Source organism: Nicotiana tomentosiformis, chromosome 1, assembly GCF_000390325.3.
Source record: "Nicotiana tomentosiformis chromosome 1, ASM39032v3, whole genome shotgun sequence".
Taxonomy (NCBI): Eukaryota; Viridiplantae; Streptophyta; class Magnoliopsida; order Solanales; family Solanaceae; genus Nicotiana; species Nicotiana tomentosiformis.
This window is the reverse complement of record NC_090812.1, coordinates 25,432,903-25,457,220: the sequence shown is the minus strand read 5'-3', so window position 1 is coordinate 25,457,220 and position 24,318 is coordinate 25,432,903. Positions and strand designations below refer to the sequence as shown.

The following is a 24,318-nucleotide window of genomic DNA, read 5'->3' as shown; positions in this document are numbered from 1 at the left end:
ACCATTTGGTGTCGGATTTTAGTAAATCTGATATGGTTAGACTCGTGAGTGAATGAGGTTTCTTGTGGGATTCATTCCATTAGCGCGTATTGAAGGTATTGTACTATTTTGAATAGATTCGGTCCATTTGGAGTCGGATACTCGTGGCAAGAACGTGATATCGAGTTGATTTGAGTGATTCGAGGTAAGTGGCTTGCCTAACCTTGTGTTGGGGACTTCCCCCTTAGGATATCTTGATATTATTTGGTGTGTGGGTGCCGTGTATGTGAGGTGACGAGTACATACACGGGCTATAATTGCAAAAATCTTGTTTAACCTTTTTAAACCATAAATTGCTTCTCTTATTAAGTTGTACTAATATGTTTAATTGTGTAATTTAGACTAGAAAAGCATGCTTATGTGTTTTAACTGCCTAATTGACATTCTGTGCGTCATGTTTAGATAAGTCCTTATTTGCCTTATCTGGGTCCAGTATAAACTGTATAACTCGATGTCATACCTGTCATTTCATCTTGCGTTGCATATTTACTTTGGGACTACGGACGTATTCCGGGAGATCCCCCAGCACTGCATATTTACTTTGGGACTACGGATGTATTCCGGGAGATCCCCTTGTACTGCATATTTACTTTGGGACTACGGACGTATTCCGGGAGATCCCCCAGCACTGCATATTTACTTTGGGACTACAGACGTATTCCGGGAGATACCCCTGTACTGCATATTCATTTGAAACTACGGGACGGTATCCCGAGAGATTTCCCACTGTGTTTACCTTGTTTTGAGCCGAGGGCTCCCTTAACTGTTAAATTTTCGAAAATTTCTTTAACTGTGTTACTGTAAATTCTACTTATATCTTTTACTGTTTAATTTATTATATTTACTCCGGTAGGGCCTTGACCTGACCTCGTCACTACTCGACCGAGGTTAGGTTTGGCACTTACTGGTTACCATTGTGGTGTACTCATGCCCTTCCCTGCACATGTTTTCGTGTGCAAATCCAGGTGCGAGCTATCAGCCTCGGGGTTAGTACGTGTTGTTGATTCTATGAGACTTCAAGGTACTTCTGCTTGCGTCCGCAGATCTTCGGAGTCCCCTTCTACTCCATCGCCTAGATACTTTCTTTATTATCCTCAGACTTTTGTATAGAGCTACATAGATTATAGAAGCTTGTGACTTAGTGATATTCCGGGTCTTGGGAAAACTATTTTGTATATGCCGAGTGGTGCTACTCTTGGCTATTTATAATATGATGTTTACCTTTAAAATGTTGTGTTTTCTTTATATTTTTCGCAATATTAGGCTTACCTAGTCGTAAAGACTAGGTGCCATCACGACCCCTTACGGAGGGATAATTTGGGTCGTGACAAGACCACTATAATTTGAATTACCCTTCCTAAACCCATTTTCTCTCCTAGTAGCTTCTTACTTGTCAATTATTTCCCAAGTAAGAGCAACTGAAATTAGCTTGGAAAAATCCTCAAGTTGCAAGATTGCCACAGATTTTCGAATGTAACCATTCAAACCTTCTTCAAATCTTTTGCACTTGTCTCTTTCACCATCAATAATATCTCCAGCATAGCGAGAAAGCCAGAGAAAGTTTTGTTGATACTCTGCAATAGACATACTCCCTTGTCTTAAATTCAGAAACTCTTTTTTCTTAGCATCACAATAGACACGGGGGCCATATTTCGCACGAAATGCTTTCACAAAGTCATCCCAAGTCAGCACCGAAGGTTTTGCTTTTGCATTTGGCACACTTACCCACCAATCATATGCATCTTTTTGTAAAAGAGAGATAACATACTTAAATTTGGAAGCATTAGTACACTCTAGTTGTTCAAATACCCTCTCCATGCGCTCGAGCCATTGTTCAGCTATCGTGGGATAAGTAGTGCCTTCAAATTCAACTCCACCCATTTTTCTCATCTTCTCAAAATTCATTTCACTAGGTTCTGACCTTGTCCCAGCCAAGTGACGAAAGAACTCAGCCATCTGCTGAAATGGAGTAGTCATAATATGAATACTATGACCCATTGCTCTTGTATTACTACCACCTTCATTTTCACTAACACGAGGATGATTTAGGTTAGGTAAGGGTTTATCATCTGGAGGTAAGGTGGAGCATTATAATGGGCCTGACTTTCAATAATTGATTCAATAGCTCTATTCGAAGAAGAGGCCATATTAAAATTCCTATAAAGGATAAGATCACATTGCATTAGGGACATGTACATGATGCATATTCACAAGAAATACAACAAATTACATTAAATAAGTATGCAAAAATTTATACTCTCAAAGTCATTTTCAAGAAAGAAAATAACAGCAAATATTAGGTACGATCACAACAAAAATCCTAGAATCACAAACCTAGTCTCTGATACCAAAACTTGTAGCAACCCATTTGGGAGGGTGCTACTTACGAAACAAATCTAATTTACTACTTACAACATTAAGAATATATCAGTAAAAAAATAGAATAATTTAGTAGTGGAAATAGGTCCATGCGATTAGGTTCAAAGTGCAACATTTTAATTTTTGAAAATACACTTCATAATTTATTTTTAATGAAATACAATGTCAAAATGTTAACATAAGGTGATATAACCCTTCTTGAATAATCAACACATTAAAGCAACTTCCTAACAAAATTATACTTTTTGTTCAACGTCACTGCCTGTTCATATTGTACATAAATTTCAAACCAGCAAGTAAACATAAAATAACAATAAATAAATAAAACTAGTCTTCTCCTTTGTACATTTTTACAAGACAAAGTGTAAATTCAATATATTACAAGACTTGAGTTATTAACACACCCTAAAACAGCAAAACAAGTTACCAAATTCAAGTCACAAGATTTTGGTCTTAATATCCAACAAGCCTCCAAATAACATACATAAGTGTGACATATATATCATGTACATGTCCCAAAACTATACAAAACCAAGGTGCATATGCAAATGTGATCTCCATAAGTGCTCCCAAAAAACAACTTAATAAGGTCATCTTCAAATTTCATCTCGTACATTACCTACGATAGAAAACAACTATCGCTAAGCATAAAGCTTAGTGGCTTATAAACTTTGGGCTTGGAGCCATTAACTTCTCCAATTCTCATTTTTAGTCATAGGTAGCGCAAATGAAACATAATTTAAAACAAGTGAACAAATATATCAAAAATATCAAATATCAACCCTTGAAGTGTTTCCAAATATCAATAACAATGTTCAAGAATCAAGAGTTGAGAAAGCGTATACTATCAATCCAAGAGAGTTTGTCAAATATTCATTTTTCGCCCAATATGTATTTTGTACCATCACCCTAAGCAAAATCAGATATCAAGATGGACTGAAGCCCCAAATCAAGTAAGATCCAAACCCAATAGTCAAGATAATCAAGAACCATATTAAAAATGGTTTCCTAGTTTGTACTTAACACGGACAAGTTCCATAATTTAAGATGAACTACAAATTCAAAGTCAAGATGGCAAAAGATCCAAATCAATAGGCATGCCAAGATGAGCGACAAAGTCACTTCCACAAGAAGGAAAAAGTCCCAACAAGAATGTAAAATTATCAAATAATCTGTGCGAGTGGGTGATTTAGCAAATATCTTGCAATACTTGATATAACACGAATACAATGTTATTAATTGTAGACAGGAAAATTAAAATATCAGGTTATTTCAAAATATTTCATCAAGTAAAAAGAGTACAAAGTTTATACACAAACCTTGGTGTTTTACCACAAAATAGTTCAACCACAACGTGAGGACGTTCGAATCATCTACTCCATAGACAAACCAAATCCGTCCACTTTCTCAAACACTTCCCCTAGGATTTTACAAGGGTATATATACCTTAAATACGTAATCAAATATCTATGTAAGTTCAGTGATTTAACATGTCAAACTAAACATAATATTGGTGAAAATTACCCAAAATGTTTGCAATAGAAATTCTGGACAGTATCATTGTCTCGTGTTGTGATTCAGATTTGAAGAAGAAAAAGGACAAACTAGACTGTGTGTTCTTTATAGTTGTATATATGTGTCTTAGAGTTTCATAACCTCTTGAATCACCCCCATATCAATTTTGTACAAAAGGTTATGCTACAATTACTAATAGTAGTACAAGGACGGTTTGTAAAACAGAAAGTTTGGGCAGCACCTGTGTAATGACCCGACTTGTCATTTTAAGAATTAACGCCCCGCTCAGTGGCTTAAGTTCTCGAACAACTTCACAATATATATTATGACCCGCGGGTGTGGTCGAGTTTGATTTAATGAAGATTTGGAATTTAGTTAAAAGAACAATTCTTATTTAGAAGCTTAAATGGAAAGAGTTGATCGGAGAGATTACTTTTGAGAAAACGGCCCCAAAATAGAATTTCGAGGATGGTAATAACATTGTATGATGAATTCGGACTTAGGCGTGTGTTCGGATTTGGATTTGGAAGTCCGTAGGGCAATTCGACACATTTTGGTGAAAGTTGGAAAATATAAGTTTTTGGAAAAGTCCGACTGAAGGGTGAATTTTTTTAACGAGGCCGGATTTCAATTCCAGAAATAGGAATAGATCCATTAAGTCATTTATGACTTGTGTGCAAAATTTGAAGTCAATCCGGATTGATTTGATACATTTCGGTGCAAAACATAGAAGTTGAGAGATTTGTAAAGTTAAGGAAATTGGGAGTTTGGCCATGGTCAATATCGAGTCAAGACGACCTCTTTTCAGTATTTTGAGTACGCGAGCAGGTCCGTCGCGTGTTTTATGATTGAAATTCATATATGGTTTGTGTCCGGGAGGTTCCGGATGAGTTTCGTGATGAGTTTTGAGCGAGTCCGGGCATTTCGGCACTCTAATATTGTTCTGGCACTTTCGGGGACGCGGACAGCGCATTTTTGGGCGCTGAGGCGAAAGAGGGATGCGGACTGCGCATTTTTGGGTGCTGAGGTGAAGGAGGGACGCGGTCAGTCGCAGAATTTCGCGGCCGCGCTCAAATTTTCGCGGACCGCGCAATTCTGTCCACGGCCGTGCTCCAGGATGTTCTGCAGTCCGTTGGTCCGACTTTGAATGCCTATATCTTTTGATCCACAGGGAAGTTTGAGGTGATTTAAAAGCGAAAGTTGTAGCTCTTCATATCTAGTTTCCAGAAAAATAAAGAAGTAATAATTTGGATATTTATAGAGAAAGTTAAGGCCAAAATACTAAAGTCAGGCAGTGTAGCCCCAAGAATTTCGCGGACCGCACCAAAATTTCGCGACCGCAGGACCTGGGGCGCGGCCACGGTTGGAATTCCGTGGACCGCAAAGTGGAGTTCAGAGGGTGCACTATATAAATGGGGTTTAGGACATTATTTCACATTTTGGACCTAGGGAGCTCGGTTTGTGGCGATTGTTCGTGGGATTTTTAAGAAATTCATTGGGGTAAGTGATTCTAACTCGGATTTGGTTAATATAGATGAATATATCACTGAATTCATCATTTAATTAGTACTTTGAGATGAAAATTTGGGGAAAGATTGTAGAAACTTCATAAACCACAAATTTAAAATTTGAAGGTCCATTTGACATCGGAATTTGATAATTTTAGTATGGTTGAACTCGTATCGGAATGGGTGATCAGATTTCGTGAAAATTATGTCGGGTTCCGAGAGGCGGGCCCCATGTTGACTTTTGTTGACTTTTTGGAATAAAATTCTAAGTCGACGTATTATTATCCGGAATTATTTCCAATGAATTTTAATGAAGTTATGCAATTAATTTGGATAGATTTGAGTGGTCCGGAGGTCAATTAAAGCAAGAAGGCGATTTTGGAATATCGGCATAACTTCAAAAAGGTAAGTGTCTTGCTTAATCTCGAGTGGGGGAATTACCCCTTAGGCATTGAGTCTTATGTGCCATTTGTGAAATGTGAAAAGCTGTGTACGCGAGGTGACGAGTACGTACTCAGGCTTATATGTGTAAATTTTATCGAGTTAAAGTCTTGAGCATATTGTGTGGTAAATTGGATAATTATTGGAATTTAATTTCATTATGGATTTTCCCCTCTGCAAATAATTAATTAAATGAGCTTAAGAAGAGGTGTTTATATAATTATTGAAAAAATTTAATTTAATAAAGACTTTGCTTTATGTTGAGTAATTTCTATCTCTAATGATTGTTTTTGGGTGTTGTGCACATTATGGTCGAGCCATGAGCTTCTTATTGCTGAAAATAATGTATTGTTGATTTCTGTGGCAAGTTGAAATATTTGGGCACTTGATTTGCAATTTGTGATATGTTGTAAGATTTGAGCACTCGATGTGCAATCTGTGATATGTTGTAAGATTTGAGCACTTGATGTGCAATTTGTGAAATGTTGTAATATTTGGGCACTTGAGGTGCAAGTTGTATTATGTGGTGTGATATTTGGGCACTTGAGGTGCGATTTGTGAAATATTGTGATATTGATACGCATGCGGTGAGATAAGGGTGGCTTGAAACGCGTGGCTAGTAGGGAAACTACTAGAAGTCATGTGGTGTGATAAGGGTGGCTAAAAACGCGGGATGCTATTTCGGAAAAAATGATTTCATTAAAATTAAATGTGAAGGCTCCCGCAGTGATATAACAAAATGAGATATTGTGAATTTAATTATGATTTGGGACTACGAGGCGGTACCTCGGGAATGCCCTTTAGTTGATATTTCTCTATGGCTGCACTTGCTTTTGGTTATTTTATTTTTTCGAAATTTGTAAATTCTTGTGTTTTCCGTGATGTATTATTTCACCTAATATTAAGTGTTTTGTATTTCTTGAGGTATTGTGTTGACCTCGACTTTTTCGTACGAGACTTTGAGGATTTGTATTTTTGGGTTGTACTTGTTTTGATGATTGAGTTGTTTTAAATAAAAAAAAATTCCTAATATGTTTTAATTTAATAAAGTTTATATCCAAATCAGTAGTTTATCTGATGTTTCATTTTATTTGAAATGTTATTTTCTCCACCTAAATGATTCTAAAATAAATTCATTCATTTATTGATTTCTTACTTGATTTAAATATTTTAACCTTACTTTATTGAAAAATAAATTGATCATGTGGATCTTATATACATTGAGGATATTGGTACGTGAGTTGTCTGTGCAGTTGAGATATGAAATGAGGGCACGAGGTGCCAGGGAAATATGATGATTTAATTATGAGCACGAAGTGCCGTGGAGATATGAAAAATGGGTTGAGACCCGTGTTTATGAAAATGGGTTGAAACCCGTATTTTTATGATTTTGAAATCAGGTGTCACATGGTGACTCTTTAAATGAAGAATTATATTCAAAATATTTATTTGAAAGGATTTTTATTCAAGAAGAATTATATGAAAGAATTGTATTTGAAAGATATTTATTCGACAAAATTATATTTGAAAAAGAGTTTCATTCGTAAGAATTATATGTGAAAGATATTTAATTGAAGAACTTGATTTAACTGGGTGTAATTGTATTTATTAATTGTTGAGCGATATTAAATGGTGATTTTATTGTCTTACTATGCATATCATTGGTTGTTTTATGTTGCCTTGATGTTATTTGTTTCCTATTATTTTGTATATTATATTGCACAGGTTATTAGACTAGTGAGTGTCTTGACTGTACCTCGTCTCTACTCCATTGCGGTTAGTCTTGATACTTACTGGGTACCGACCGTGGTGTACTCATACTACACTTATGCACATTTTTGTGCAGAGCCAGGTATTGGAAATATCGTACTTGAGTAGAGTTAAAGAGGGATCGTAAGGATTCAAGGTTGGGCTGCTTGGGCGTCGTAGTCCCTTTGAATCTTTTCATTTCATTGTACTGTTACCTTGTAATCAAACAGTATTGTATATTCGGTCTTCGTGATCATTCCATGTATTCAGTTAGAGTTCGTGATTCAGTACTACCAGTATTAGGATGTTGTATATTCATATTTATTCCGCTGTTAGTTTAGGTTACTTATTAAAAACAATGGCTTAAAATGTAATAGAAACCGGCTTACCTAGTCTTAGAGACTAGGTGCCATCACGACGACTGTGGTGGGATTTTGGGTCGTGACAAGTTGGTATCAAAGCTCTAGGTTCATAGGTTCTACGAGTCACGAACGAGTCTAGTAGAGTCTTGCGGATTGGAACGGAGACGTCTGTACTTATCTTCGAGAGGCTACATAACTGTTAGTAAATTTCCATTTCTTTCATTCCTGTCGTGCGGAATTTGTTGAATTTGGAATTTGAACATTTGTATCTCCATTCTCTCACATATGGTGAAGACACTTGCTATTGGGTTAGCTGAGCAGGCATCCGCACATACTGCTAGGGCTGCAAGACCCCGGGGCCGAGGTAGAGGTCGAGGAAGGGCACGTGCTGCGACTAGAGCACACGTCAGAACAACAGTTAAGGAGCCACCAGTAGCTCCAGTCGGGGGACAGGTACCAGAAACACCTGTTGTTACCCCTGGACTTCAGGAGACCTTAGCACAGTTTCTGAGTATGTTTGGTACATTAACTCAGGCAGGATTGATCTATGTTGCACCAAATATTTCGCAGATTGGGGGAATAGCTCAGACTCCTACCATAACTCAAGAGCAGCAGGTTCACATTGGTCAGGTTCTGGGTGCAATACCGGTACAACCTGTTATTCCAGTTCGGCCTGAGATCAGGCCAGAGGCATCATCAGAAGAACAAAAAAAAAGGCTTGAAAGGTTTAAGAGGTATAGTCCACCTACTTTTAGTGGCACAACTACATAGGATGCCGAAAGATTTCTAGAAATTTTTCACCGTATTCTCTGCACCATGGGTATTGTGGAAGTGAGCGGAGTTGCCTTTACTACATTTCAATTTTCATGCGCAGCGTATCAGTGGGGACAAGTCTATGAAGAAGGTAGACCAGCCGATGCAACACCACCAACTTGGGCTCAATTTTCGGAAATGTTTTTGAAAGAGTTTGATTTCCCCAGACTCTCCAAGATGTGTGGCGCACAGAGTTAGAACGATTGCATCAGGGCACTATGACAATGTCAGAATATGCTATCAGGTTTAGTGAGGATGCACCGATCTTGGTTCCTACAATCAGAGAGCGGGTCCGCATATTCATTGAGGGGCTCGATTATGATATTAAAATATGCATGGCTCGAGAATTGCAAACTGATACTCCATTTCAACAAGTAGTGGAGATTCCAAGGAAGATTGAGGGTGTTTTAGGCGAGGAAAGGGAGTCTAAGGAGGCCAAAAGGTCTCGAAGATGTGGAGGGTTCAGTGGATTTTACTCTTCACCTAGGACCCATTATAGCGGAGGCTCGAGCAGTCGGTCAGCTCAGTCCGCATATCAGATTACTCGGGGTACTCCAGTTTATAGTGCACCACCGACTCGAGATTATTACAGTGGTTATTCCGGTTATCCGGCACAGACTCAATACGAGCAGTTGCGACCTCAGAGGGGTTGTTATGAGTGCGGTGATACTAGGCATATCATGAGAGATTGTCCCAGACTTGGGAGGGGTGGATTTCATCAGAACACTCAAGCTACAAGCTTTAATCTAGTTAACACTCCAGGTGCACATTCAGCTAGAGGTTGAGGACGGGAGGGTAGTGGGCGCTTAAGAGGTGGAGCCACGACCCGTTGATATAATCGCTATGATTTGGCTGAGGCCGATACACTAGATGGTGTCGTTACAAGTACGATCCCGATTTGTTATAAAAATAATATTTCCCCTTAGTTGGGTTCGGATCTGATTATTAAGGTGAGTCCTCCTATTATGCTCCGCTTATGGGCGAGCTTCGTAAGTTTGTGAACCACTTATATGTTTATCCCCGTTGGGAGATTTAAAGATGTGAGTCAGTATCTGTCATTTTATTTTGTACACCATTGAGGACTATAAGTCCAAAAGTAATGTTTATTATTCACTACAGTGGGTTTAATGCATTTCGGAATAATTGATTCCAATGTTTATGAATTATATGCCCTACCGGTATGAGGGTTCATTATGTGTTATGAAAAATGTTTACGAAATTTATTGAAACGAAGAAAGAAAGGAAATTGAAATTTCAGTTGGCACAATGTGCAACATACTTGTGATTCGGAGTTGAGGACGAGATCCTCGCTTTTTTATATGATGTGAAATATTTAAATCGGGCTGCAAGCCGCGTTGGAGGTTATGAAAGGACGAGGTCCTTGTGGTAAAATATTTATGAGTTTAAATTCTCCCTTTGTGAAATTTAATTTGTACAATAATATTAATAGGGAGTCATGCCTGTTAGGCTTATTTGATAATTCTTGTATATTTTCTGTGCATATTCAGCCATTTTCGTGCTGTAAACATTGAGTTTTAGCCTATGAGATGAGTGCCCAGGTGGCGTTAAATGTGACTCATTAATCCGAGTAAGTAATCATGAGGTCTGTATGCCTCACATTCTGTTGTCAGTGTTGTGCAAATTCGAAATAAGGAGGTGGTTAATATGAGATTAATTGATGATGTTGGAATTAATTATGAACAGCTTTTAAGACTAGAGTTGTGGTGATGAGCATACATATGATGTACTTCATGTTCTGATATCATTATGATAATGCAGGGCTTGTAATGCTGAGATTTGTGTTATTGATATATACATTGTGGATGTATTGTTAGGAGTTATTTTGGTGTTACTCTGGCAGGTGGATAAGTCCAATTACATGGGAGACTCTGCCGAAATTTCTGAAAAATTTGGGAGTTAGAAAAATTTGGGAGATTACAACGTGCAAAAGAGGAGATAAGTTATGTTATGTGGTTGAGGGCGAATGATCATAAGCGGGGGAGAATGTAACGCCCTAGAAAAATTTTGAAGTACTTCGACATTATCAAGAAAGTTGATATGTGCATAGGCACGATTTTCTACAGCCGGTTGAGACTAACATCGTGTCTTGATGTAGGGAATTTGAAATTTAATTGGAGTATAAGGAATTGGCTTAAAGGCTTATAAGTGTGAATAAAAGAAATAATCTCAAATGTGATGGTGTTGTCGGGCTTATCTCAATTGCGGTAGCATGGAATCAACCGTGAGTAAATGTGTAAAAGTAAAATCATCAATTTGGTAGCCTCAGAATAATTCTTAGAACATTCGAGGACGAATGTTTGTTTAAGAGGTGGAGAATGTAACGACCCGACTTGTCGTTTTAAGAATTAACGCCCCGTTCAGTGGCTTAAGTTCTCGAACAGCTTCATAATATGTATAATGACCCGCGGGTGTGGTCGAGTTTGATTTAATGAAGATTCGGAATTTAGTTAAAAGAACAATTCTTATTTAGAAGCTTAAATGGAAAGAGTTGACTGGAGAGATTACTTTTGAGCAAACGACCCCGAAATAGAATTTCAAGGATGGCAATAGCTTTGTATGATGAATTCGTACTTAGGAGTGTGTTCGGATTTGAATTTGGAAGTCCGTAGGGAAATTCGACACATTTTGGCGAAAGTTGGAAAATATAAGATTTTGGAAAAGTCCAACCGAAGGGTGAATTTTTTATAACGAGGTCAGATTTCGATTCTGGAAATGGGAATAGATCCATTAAGACATTTATGACTTGTGTGCAAAATTTAAAGTCATTCCGGATTGATTTGATACGTTTCGGTGCAAAACATAGAAGTTGAGAGATTTGTAAAGTTAAGGAAATTGGGAGTTTGGTCATGGTCAATATCAGGTCAAGACGACCTTTTTTCACTGTCTTGAGTGTGCGGGCAGGTCCGTAGCGTGTTTTATGATTGAAATTCATATATGGTTTGTGTCTGGAAGGTTCCGGATGAGTTTCGGGATGAGTTTTGAGCGAGTCCGGGCATTTCAACACTCTAATACTGTTCTGGCACTTTCGAGGATGATGTCAGCCACAGAATTTTGCGGCCGCGCTCAAATTTTTGTGTACCGTGCAATTCTGTCCGCGGCCGCGCTCCAGGAAGTTCTACAGTCCGTTGGTCCGACTTCGGAAGCCTATATCTTTTGATCCACATGGAAGTTTGTGATGATTCAGAAATGAACATTGTATCTCTTCGTGTCTAGTTTCCAAAAAGGTAAAGATGTCATCATTTGGACATCTGTAGAGAATGTAATGGCCAAAATACTTAAGTCTGGCAATGCAGCCCCAAGAATTTCGCGGACCGCACCAAAATTTCGCGACCGCGGGACCTAGGGCGCGGCTGTGATGATCCAAAATGTCATCTTTAAATTTAATAATTAATTTTGTGTTCTAAGAACTCAAAAATAACTATTTATCATTCCTCGACTTGTGTGCGCACTTAGTAAAATTTTTCGAAAAGTTTTCAGATGAAAAATGGATTAAAATATGAATTAGAGCTTTAAAACTCAACTAACTTGACTTTGATCAACATTTTGAGCAAACAGACTTGGATCAGTGTTTTGACAATTCCAGTAGGTCCGTATCGTGATTTGGGACTTAGGCGTATGCCCGGAATCAAATTCCGAGGTCCCTAGCCCTAGATATGGAATTTTGATGAAAAATTAAAAGTTTAAGTTCAAATAGTGGTCGGATGTCAAATTATGTGCAAACGACCCCGGAATAGAATTATGATGATTTCAACAGCTCTGTATGGTGATTTTGGACTTAAGAACGTGATCGGAATTTTATTTGGATGTTCGTGGTGGAATTAGGCTTGAAATGCCAAAAGTTAAATTTTTGGAAAGCTTGACCGAGGGTTGACTTTTTGATATCGAGGTCGGAATCCGATTCTGGAAATTGGAATAGGTCTGTTATGCCATTTATTACTTGTGTGCAAAATTTGAAGTCACTACGAATTGATTTGATGTGTTTCGGCACAAGATATAAAATTTGAAAGTTCAAAGTTCATAGATTTTGATTTGAGGTGCGATTCGTCGTTTTGATGTTGTTTGATGTGGTTTGAAGCCACGACTAAGTTCGTATTGTATTTTGGGACATGTTGGAATAATTGGTTAAGGTCCCGAGGGTCTCGGGTGGATTTCGGAAGGTAAACGGAATGGATTTCGGACAAAGAGGGTTGCTGGAAATTTCTGGTGCGTGGAGCCAACTTTGGAAGCTTATATCTCGCAATTCATGAGGAATCAGAAAATTTTCAAAACATGAAAGTTGTATTCGTTTGATTCTAGTTTCCAGAAGGTTAAACCATTCATTATTCTGACATTTATACCGAAAGTTATGATGGATTGAATGAAAGCTGGTAGAGCCGTTTCGCCAGAAATGTCTGATGCATGAAGCCTACTTTGGAAGCTTATATCTCGTAATTCATAAGGAATTGGAAAATTTTTAAAACATGAAAGTTGTAGTCGTTTGATTCTAGTTTCCAGAAAGTTAAACCATTCATCATTTGGATATTTGTACATAACGTTATGATCGATTGAAGGAAGGCTGGTACAAGCAAGTTCTGGTGGACTTTTAGTGACGGAAAATAGACTTTTAGTGACGGATGAGTAGAAACTTAAGGACCAAAAATGATCATTTCCTTCATTTCGTTTTGGATTTTTGGAGCACGGTTCTTGAGCGATTTTTATGGGAAAACATTGGGGGTAAGTGTTCCTTATCCTATATTGATTATATTTCATGATTCCATACTCATTTACATCATGAATCCGTGAATTTATTGAAGAAAAATCAAGATTTTTGCAAAATCCTCCAAATACGAAAATTTAGGAGTTGGAGGTCGAGTTGTTATCGGAATTTGGTAAAATTGGTATGGGTGGACTCGTAATTGAATGGGTTGTCGGATTTTGTAAGGTTCGCCGGATTCCGAGATGTGGGACCCACGTGCAAATTTTGAGCTAATTTCGGATTTTATTGAAAAATATAATTATTTTTTATGAAATTGATTACTATAATTTTTGTTGACTATATCGAATTAATTATGACTAGATACGAGTCGATCGAAGTCGAAAAATCGAGGATAAAGCATAATACTTGGTTAAATTGGAGAAAGTCGAGATAAGTGACTTATCTAACCTTGTGTGGGGGAAATCCCCCATAGTATTGATAATTATAATGTGTGGAAAGTCGTGTACACGAGGTGACGAGTGTGTACACAGGGTAAATGTGAAAGATTATGTTTTTAATTGTGTAGATCATTGTTTGCATTAATTTAATTATTTCATTTTGTTATATTCTTCATTATTGATTTAATGTTTATATTTTAAATTTTCTTGACCTTTTCCTGCTAATTGTTTTATCTATTTAGTTGGAACTTGGTTTCTTTTATTCTGTGCATTATTTGAAGGTTGATTTTCTTTAAATTAAATATTATTAATATGAAGTATTTGACATTTTTAAACTTGATATTGAAGCAACGTATTAAAGATTTGGAAATATTATTTTCCTGAATTATTTACTCCTGAATATTTTTGTAAGATTTTTGTACTCATTGTGATAGAGCAGTGAGCTCTTTATTGTGAAAAAATATTATTGTTAAATTATTTTGACATGAGCCGTGAGCTCTTTATTGTGAAAAAATATTATTGTTGAATTATTTTGACATGAGCCGTGAGCTCTTTATTGTGGAAAAATATTATTGTTGAATTATTTTGTCATGAGCCGTGACCTCTTTATTGTAGAAAATTATTGTTGTTGAATTATTTTGGCAAGTTCAATTATTTGAGCACCTGAGGTGCAAATTGCGATATATTGTGATATTGATACGCATGCGGTGGTATAAGGTCTGGGTATTGAAACGCATGCGGTGAGATAAGGGTGGCTTGATATGCGTGGCTAGTAGAGGGAACTACTAGAAGTCATGTGGTGTGATAAGGATGGCTAAAACGCGGGATGCTATTTCGGAAAACATATTTTCTTTAAAATAAATTGTGAAGACTCCCGCAGTGAGATAAGGAAATGAGATATTGTGAATTTGTTTATGATTTGAGACTACGAGGAGGTATTTCGGGAGTGCCCTTGTTGATATTGATTTATGGCCGCAGTTGCCTTTGATTATTGTTATGATTTTCTTAAAGTTGAAAAGAATTTTGTTTTGTTTCCACAAGGTATTTATTTGCCATTATTTGATGTAATTAAATGTGACATACTACTTGATTCATTTTCATTGTCATTTTATCTTATAATATTGTTTAAACATTTTACCATGCCATTATTTATTCTCCAGTAGGGCCTAACCTGATCTCGTCACTACTCTACTGAGGTTAGGCTTGGCACTTACTGGGTACCGCTGTGGTGTACTCATACTACGCTTCTGCACATCTTTTTGTATAGATCCAGGTACATCTTATCAGGCCACGCATCAGTAAACTGGTTGTACAAGGAGATTTCGAGGTATATCTGACAGCGTCCGCAGACCCCGGAGTCCCCTTCTATCTTATTATGTTGTCTTCCTTATTTGCTTTAGACTATGATGTATAGAGACATAGAGAATAATTCTTAGAAGCTTGGAACTTATTTCTACCGGGTTTTTGGAGTTGAAATTATTTGAATTGTAGTTTATTTATTTCAAATATTTATTATTATTCCGCATTGATAGGCTTACCTAGTCTTAGAGACTAAGTGCCATCACGACATCCTACAGAGAGAATTTGGGGTCGTGACAAGTTGGTATCAGAGCACTGGGTTCATAGGTGTCATGAGTCACAAGCAGGTTTAGTAGAGTCTTACGGATCGGTATGAAGACATTTGTACTTATCTTCGAGAGGCTATGGAACTGTTAGGAAATATTCACTTCTTTGATTCCTTATCGTGCGTCATTGATTTAGCTTGAAACATATATCTTATATTCTTTTGTTTCCACGCGTGTATGACATTGTGCACTAGGTATCAGTTGTGCGTCAACGGTTCGTGATGCCGCAGATGGACTACGAGGGAGCCAGAGATGCTCAAACATTGCCTTAACGTGTGGTTCTGACTGAAGATGCAGACGTATTGACAGATCACCTAGTGAATCATGTGGGTAACGGACGTTGGCATCTGGTTGATTTATACGAGTTGTGAAGGGTATTATTGTGGATCATTGGACGTTGTGACCTATGACTTCGTGCCGAGTGGGGGGAGTCCACTATCAATGGGTGGATTGCGGGGTCATGTGTTATATAAGTTTTGGCCTGAAATGTATATATGTGGTACTGTAAGGTTCCCTAAAATTTACACATGTTTAAGGCCTGAGATTTTGTTGAGGATAAGGTTGGGACTTGCGGTATAGAAACAACTCTAAATTACAGAAGGTCTACTCAGCGTGGACGTTATGATTGCGGATTTTGGGGTACTTCGGATGAAGTACAGTTGTTGACGAGATTCTGGACTATGTGGTTCGTGCCAAGATTTGTCAGTATGGAGCTCTACATTTGTGATTGTTGTGTATAAATAGGGGTAAGGGTTACCCCAAAGAAGAATCTAAAAGTATGTTAAGAAATGGGTCAGCTCAACAGTGTTGAGTCAGCATAACAAATGAAGAAATTGGCCTTAGGAGAGATAATTCTCCACTGGTGTTCGTGGTAAGCCTATTAAGAGGGCAGACCAGCCAATGCAACACCGCCCACTTGGCTCAGTTCTCAGAAACGCTTTTGAAAGAGTTTGTTTCCCGGACTCTCCGTAATGCGTGGCACATAGGGTGTGAACGGTTGCGTCAGGTCACCATGACTATGTCATAATATGCCATCGGGTTCAATAAGTTAGTCCGTCATATTCCTACTTTGCTTCCTACAACCAGAGAGCGAGTCCACAGACTCATTAAAGGACCCAATTATAATCGTAAAATTTTATATGACTTGGGAGATATAGGTTGATACTTCATTTCCGCTAGTAGTAGAAATTGCCAAGATATTAAAACGTGTTCGGGGTGAGGAAAAAGGAAACAAAGGAGACCAAGACATCTCGAGGTTCTGGGGATTCAATGGATTCTACTCTGCAAGTATAAATCATTATGGCGGGGGCTCCGGCAGTCGGCTAGCCCAGTTCGCACATCGGATTACTCGTTGTGCTCCAGTAAGTTTGTTTAATGCACCACTGACATGAGTTTCCTACAATGGTTATTCCAGTTATCTAGCACAGACTCAATATAAGAAGCCAAACCCGCAAAGGGGTTGTTATGAATACGGTGATATTAGTCACATCATGAGAAAATTGTCCCAAACTTGGGAGAGACATATTTCATCAAAGCACTCAGGCTACGTGCCCCATTGCAGTTACTACACCACCCACACGACTAGTTAGGGGTGGAGGACATGGGGGTAGAAGGCGTCCTAGAGGTGGAGACGCAACCGTTGATATATTTGATTTACGGTATGTCGGAGGTCGCTTCATCAGATGGTGTTGTTACAGGTACGAACTCGATTTAATATAAAGGAATAATTTCCTTAATTTGATTTGGTTCTCAGTATCGAAACGAGTCCTCCTATGGTGCTCCACTTATGAGTGAGCTTCGTAATTCTATAATCTACTTATGTGTTTACTCCTGTTGGGAGATTCCATGGAGATAACTACGCCTATCATTCCATATTGGTCACTAATAAGACACGTGAGGCTAAATGTGGCTTTCTGTTACTCATTTCGGTAAGTTTTGATGTAATTTATGGATAATTAATTACAAATTGTGAATTATATGCCCTACCGGTGTGGTGTTCATTATGTGTTGTGATTTTGTTTAACGGAAATTATTTAGAAGGAGCAAATGAAAAGTTTCGATTTGCACGATGTGCATAATACTTGTGATTCAGAACCGAGGACGAGATCCTCGCATTTTAATATAAACTGATATGTTTAAACCGGGCTACGAGCTGCGGTGGAAGTTATATAAAGACGCGATCCTTGTGAGGAAAATTCTTGTGTTTAAGTTCTCCCTTGTAAATTTTAATTTGTACTATAGTACTAATAGCGAGTCATGCCTGTTAGGCTTATTTGAAAATTCTATATGAAATTCTCTGTGCATACTTGCCAATTTTATGTTGTAATTATTGAGTTTTAACCTACGAGGTAGGTTCCCGACCAGGTGACGTTAAATGTGACTCATTAATTAGGGTAAATAATTATGAGGTCTTCATGCCTCGTATCTCGTTATCAGTATTGTGAAGGTTTGAAACGAGATTTTTGTTAACATGAAGTTAATTGACGATTTTGTAATTGATTATGACGAACTATTAAGACCAGATTGACCCAGAAGGGTGCTCTGTTCATATGTACCGAGGAATGTGAGGAGAGCTTCCAAAAGCTCAAGACATCTTTGACTACAGCCCCAATGTTGGTATTACCTACAGGTTCAGGGTCTCTTATAGCATCGCGTATTGACCTCGGCGTAGTGTTGATGCAAGACGGTAGGGTGATTGCCTACGCGTCCAGACAGTTAAAGGTGCATGAGAAGAATTATCTTGTACACAACCTTGAGTTAGCAGCTATTGTTCATGCCTTAAAGATTTGGCGGCATTATTTGTACTGTGTCCATTGCGAGGTCTACACCGATCACCGAAGTCTACAACATCAGTTTAAACAGAAGGATCTTAATTTGCGGTAGCGTATATGGTTGGAGTTGCTTAAGGATTACGATATCACTATTCTCTATCATCCTGGGAAGGCCAATGTAGTGGTTGATGCCTTGAGTCGTAAGGCGGAGAGTTTGGGCAGCTTAGCATATTTACCAGTAGCAGAGAGGCCTTTAGCCTTAGATATGCAGGCCTTGGCCAACCAGTTTGTTAGACAGGATGTTTCCAAGCCGAGCCGAGTTTTGGCTTGTGTGATTTCTCAGTCTTCTCTTTATGACAGTATCAGGGAATGTCAGTATGATGACCCCCATTTGCTTGTCCTTAAGGACATAGTTCAGCACGGCGATGCCAAGGAAGTCACTATTGGAGATGAAGATGTATTACGGATGCAGGGCAGGCTATGTGTGCCAAATGTAGATGGTTTGCGCCACTTGATTTTCCAGGAGGCTCACAATTCGCTATACTCCATTCATCCGAGTGCTGCAAAGATGTATCAAGACTTGAGACAGCACTATTGGTGGAGGCGAATGAAGAAATACATAGTGGAATATGTAGCTCGGTGCCTAAATTGTCAGCAGGTGAAATAAGAGCATCAACGACCGAGTGGATTGCTTCAGAAGTTGGAAATTCAAGAATGGAAATGGGAGCGGATCACTATGGATTTCGTTGTTGGGCTCCCACGGACTCGGAGGAAGTTCGATGTAGTTTGGGTAATTGCGGATAGATTGACCAAGTCAGCTCATTTCATTCCTATGATTACTACTTACTCTTCAGAGCAGCTGGCTCAGGTATATATTCACGAGATTGTCAGACTTCACGGTGTACCGGTATCTATCATCTCAGATCGGGGTACACAGTTTACCTCACGGTTTTAGAGGGTTGTACATCGAGAGTTGGGTACTCATGTGGAGTTGAGTACAACATTTCACCCTCAGACGGACGGGGCAGTCTGAACGCACTATTCAGATACTAGAGGATATGCTTCGTGCGTGTGTGATAGATTTTGGGGGTGCTTGGGATCAGTTCTTACCACTTGCGGAGTTTGCTTACAACAACAGTTGCTAGTCAAACATTCAGATGGCTCCGTATGAGGCCTTGTATGGTAGGCGGTGCCCGTCCCCAGTGGGTTAGTTCGAACCGGGTGAGGCTAGGCTATTGGGTACAGACTTGGTTCAGGATGCCTTGGAAAAGGTTAAGTTGATTCAGGATTGACTTCATACAACTCAATCTAGATAGAAGAGTTATGCAAATCGGAAGGTTCGTGATGTTGCATTTAAGGTTGGTGAGCGGGTATTGCTACGGGTTTCTCCTACGAAGGGTGTGATGAGGTTCGGGAAGAAGGGCAACTTGAGCCCTAGGTATATTGGGCCTTTTGAGATTCTTGAGAGAGTTGGAGAGGTGGCTTACAAACTTGTACTACCACCTAGTCTCTCTGCGGTTCATCCGGTATTCCATATTTCCATGCTTCAAAAATATCATGGCGATCCGTCTCATGTGTTAGACTTCAGTTCGGTTCAGTTGGACAAGGATTTATCTTATGTTGAGGAACCAGTGGCTATTTTGGATAGGCAGGTTCGAAAGCTGAGGTCAAAGAACATTGCTTCCGTTAAGGTTCAGTGGAGGGGTCATCCAGTCGAAGAGGCGACTTGGGAGACCGAGCATGATATGCACAACTGTTATCCACACTTATTCACCAAGCTCAGGTACTTTTTCTAACTCCGTTCGAGGACGAACATTTGTTTTAGAGGTGGAGAATGTGATGACCCAAAATGTCATCTTTAAATTTAACAATTAGTTTTTTGTTCTAAGACCTCAAAAAGCACTATTTATCATTCCTTGACTTGCGTGCGCACTTCATAAAATTTTCCGGAAAGTTTTAGGTGAAAAATGGATTAAAATGTGAATTAGAGCTTTAAAACTCAACTGAGTTGACTTTGGTCAACATTTTGAGCAAACAGACTCAGATCAGTGTTTTGACAGTTCCGGTAGGTCCGTATCGTGATTTGGGACTTAGGCGTATGCCCGGAATCAAATTCCAGGTCCCTAGCCCGAGATATAGAATTTTGATGAAACATTAAAAGTTTAAGTTCAAATAGTGGCCGGATATCAAATTATGTGCAAACGACCCCGGAATAGAATTTTGATGATTCCAACAGCTCTGTATGGTGACTTTGGACTTAGGAGCATGATCGGAATTTTATTTGGATGTTCGTAGTGGAATTAGGCTTAAAATGCCAAAAGTTGAATTTTTGGAAAGTTTGAACGGGGGGTTGACTTTTTGATATCGAGGTCAGAATCTGATTCTGGAAATTGAAATAGGTCCGTTATGTCATTTATGACTTGTGTGCAAAATTTGAAGTCATCCCGAATTGATTTGATGTGTTTCGGCACAAGATATAGAATTTGAAAGTTCAAAGTTCATAGATTTTGATTTGAGGTGCGATTCGTCGTTTTGATGTTGTTTGATGTGGTTTGAAGCCACGACTAAGTTCCTATTGTATTTTGGGACATGTTGGAATAATTGGTTAAGGTCCCGAGGGTCTCGGGTGGATTTCGGAAGGTAAGCGGAATGGATTTCGGACAAAGAGGAGAAATTTCTGGTGCATGGAGCTAACTTTGGAAGCTTATATCTCGCAATTCATAAGGAATCGGAAAATTTTCCAAACATGAAAGTTGTAGTCATTTGATTCTAGTTTCCAGAAGGTTAAAATATTCACTATTTGGACATTTGTACAGAAAGTTATGATAGATTGAATGAAGGCTGGTAGAGCGGTTTCGCCAGAAATTTCTGACGTGTGGAGTCGACTTTGGAAGCTTATATCTCGTAATTCCTAAGGAATTGGAAAATGTTCAAAACATGAAATTTGTAGTCGTTTGATTCAAGTTTCCAGAAAATTAATCCATTCATCATTTGGACATTTGTACATAACGTTATGATCGATTGAAAGAAGGTTGGTACAAGCAAGTTCTGGTGGACTTTTAGTGACGGAAAATGGAGTTTTAGTAACGGATGGGCAGAAACTTAAGGACCAAAAATGGTCATTTCCTTCATTTCGTTTTGGATTTTTGGAGCACGGTTCTTGGGTGATATTTGGGCGATTTTCACGGGAAAACATTGGGGTAAATGCTCCTTATCCTATATAGATTATATTTCATGATTTCATACTCATTTACATCATGAATCCGTGAATTTATGGAAGAAAAATCAAGATTTTTGCAAAATCTTCCAAAAACGAAAATTTAAGATTTGGAGGTCGAGTTGCTATCGGAATTTGGTAAATTTGGTATGGGTGGACTTGTAATTGAATGAGTTGTCAGATTTTGTAAGTTTTGCCGAATTCCGATATGTGGGCCCCGCAGGTAAATTTTGAGCTAATTTCGGATTTTATTGAAAAATGTAATATTTTGTTTTTATGAAATTGATTACTATAATTTTTGTTGACTGTATAGAAATAATTATGACTAGATACGAGTCGATCGTAGTCGGAAAATCGAGGAAAAAGCATATTATTTGGTTAAATTGGAGCAAGTCGAGGTAAGTGACTTGTCTAACCTTGTGTGGGAGAAATTCCCCCTAAGATTGATAATTGTAATGTGTGGAAACTCATGTACACGAGGTGACTACACAATTCCACGAAAACAATTATGTCACAATTTCTATGGTGGACGCCCACACGCCCGTCATCTAGCATGTGCGTCACCTCCCAACAATTCACACAATACATATATTCATGGTTCATATTGTCACGACCCAATTTTCCCTTTGTTTGGTATCGTGATGGTAGTCTTATGGACTAGGTAAGCCTAACATTATTTGAAATAACAACATTATTTATATAACATCTAACATTCTTTGAAATGGAAACCTCCAAAATAATATTTTTTTAATTCCCAAAACCTGTAGTACAAGTCATAAGCTCTACAGAGTTTGCTACAAATTTCTAAATACAACTGTTTGGAAGCAGGTAAAACAGTGTGAATACAAAATACGAAAGTGACTCCAAAGCATGTGAATGCTGCAGCAGGTTTACCTTGAGTCTCCACAGCAACAGTCCACACAGCTAGCTAACGAACATGTACCTGGATCTGCACAAAAATGTACAGAAGTGTAGAATGAGCACACCACAGCGGTGCCCAGTAAGTATCAAGACTAACCTCGGTGGAGTAGTGATGAGGAACAGTCAAGACACCCACTGGTCTAATAAACTGAACAAGTATAAGTTTAGGAAACAGCATAAATATGATATCTACATGAAGACTACGCAATATGGCTAACAATACAGTAATTTGAATATGAAAGGAAACAAGTATCAGCGGAATACTATAAAAATGACACAGAAAAGTGAATGGAACACAACCTAAATCTGGAATCACAAATACAGCAAGGATAAGTAATAACTCAGCAACTACAACCGCTTTTACATCAGGTGTTAGTCAACAAACTCCATGAGGTACCGAACCTCGGACAAATCACAACTCACGGGTCTCAATACCTGAGCCCTAACACTTGGCATCATGTGCCCTTATAACACCTCATAACTGCATTGACGACTCAACTCACGTTCCAAAAGAGCCATTCTCACATAGAAGGCAAGTAAGCAAGGGTGAGCATATACGCTCAACAATATCAAGAACACCTCTTATCCGATAAGAGTGCTTAACTACGTGTATGCTTGTGCAAGTGTCCTAACATAGTCCATACCAGCAAATAAGCATAAGGAAAAAGAACGGACATCACGTAGAATTTTTTTCTCACAACTTTCACAAGATAAAGCTCACACGGGTAAGTATACCACTACACAAATATCAACAAACAAGAATTCCCCCAAGCCATCACAAATCAATCCCTGACACAGCCCACCTTATCTCGCCACGTGTGCAATAATAAAGTAAGTGCCCTCCTTGTCTCGCCACATGTGCATAACAATGTTCCCACCTTGTCTCGCCACATGCTCAACCCACATATATGTATCTCGCCTTGTCACGCCGCATGTGCAAATATCAATAGTAACAATAGCATGACAGAAACCTCGTGCAACCCCATAACCACAATCGCACGGCAGAAACCTCGTGCATCACAATAACCACAACCGCATGGCAGAAACCTCATGCATCACCACAACAAGTACACCAGCAATAATGGAAATAATACAAAGTACGACAAGTAAATGAACTCAAGAACTTTAAATCACAAGAAACGGTAGAACCAATTCACAAGGAATAACCACAGTAAAGAATGCTAGGCGTAAATAGATCAGCTCAACAAGGGAAAACTAATATGTAGCAGCGATCCCACAATATACATTTCAACAACAGGGAAGCTAACACGAGTCAAATAATTTCAAATAAAACAAGTCGATTAAGATATAGGATATCTAAACTTCTTTTAAGGTTGAGAAATTATGAAGGATATTCAACAATTCAATTAAGGATAAGCAGCGTAAAGATAATCATAACCTCAATTAAGACTGAACAATTATAGGATGAGATAATAATGATTCCAAATAAAGATAAGCAGATATGAAATGATAGCATGACAATAGAAGAGGTAAAATCCTCAGTTAAGTCAAATAAGATTGAATCCTGAAGCAATTAATTCTAATTAAAGTAGGTGAAACTAGTAAATAGGAACTTAATCATATCAAGAACATCTTCATACTCGATGAATATAAGGACCTGAGAATCCTAAAATGCCAACTTTCCACAAATAAGTCTGAGCACGCACTCGTCACCTCGCGTACATGGACTACAATCAACATAGAAGACTCAAATCCTAAGGGAAAAATGCCCCACACAAGGTTAGGCAAGATACTTACCTCGAACCAAGCTCAATCAATCGGTCACAATGTCTTTCCCATGAATATCCGACTCCGAATGGCCAA

The 24,318-nt window shown here is 38.4% G+C and overlaps 1 protein-coding gene across 1 annotated transcript; it reads right to left on the bottom strand.

Moving 5' to 3' along the window:
• Positions 1-1,425: 1,425 nt before the first annotated feature.
• Positions 1,426-2,037, bottom strand: LOC138904679 (uncharacterized). Its single transcript, XM_070193188.1, has one exon. The coding sequence runs from the start codon at positions 2,035-2,037 to the stop codon at positions 1,426-1,428; it is 612 nt and encodes a 203-aa protein (XP_070049289.1).
• Between the last annotated feature and the right edge of the window lie 22,281 nt (positions 2,038-24,318).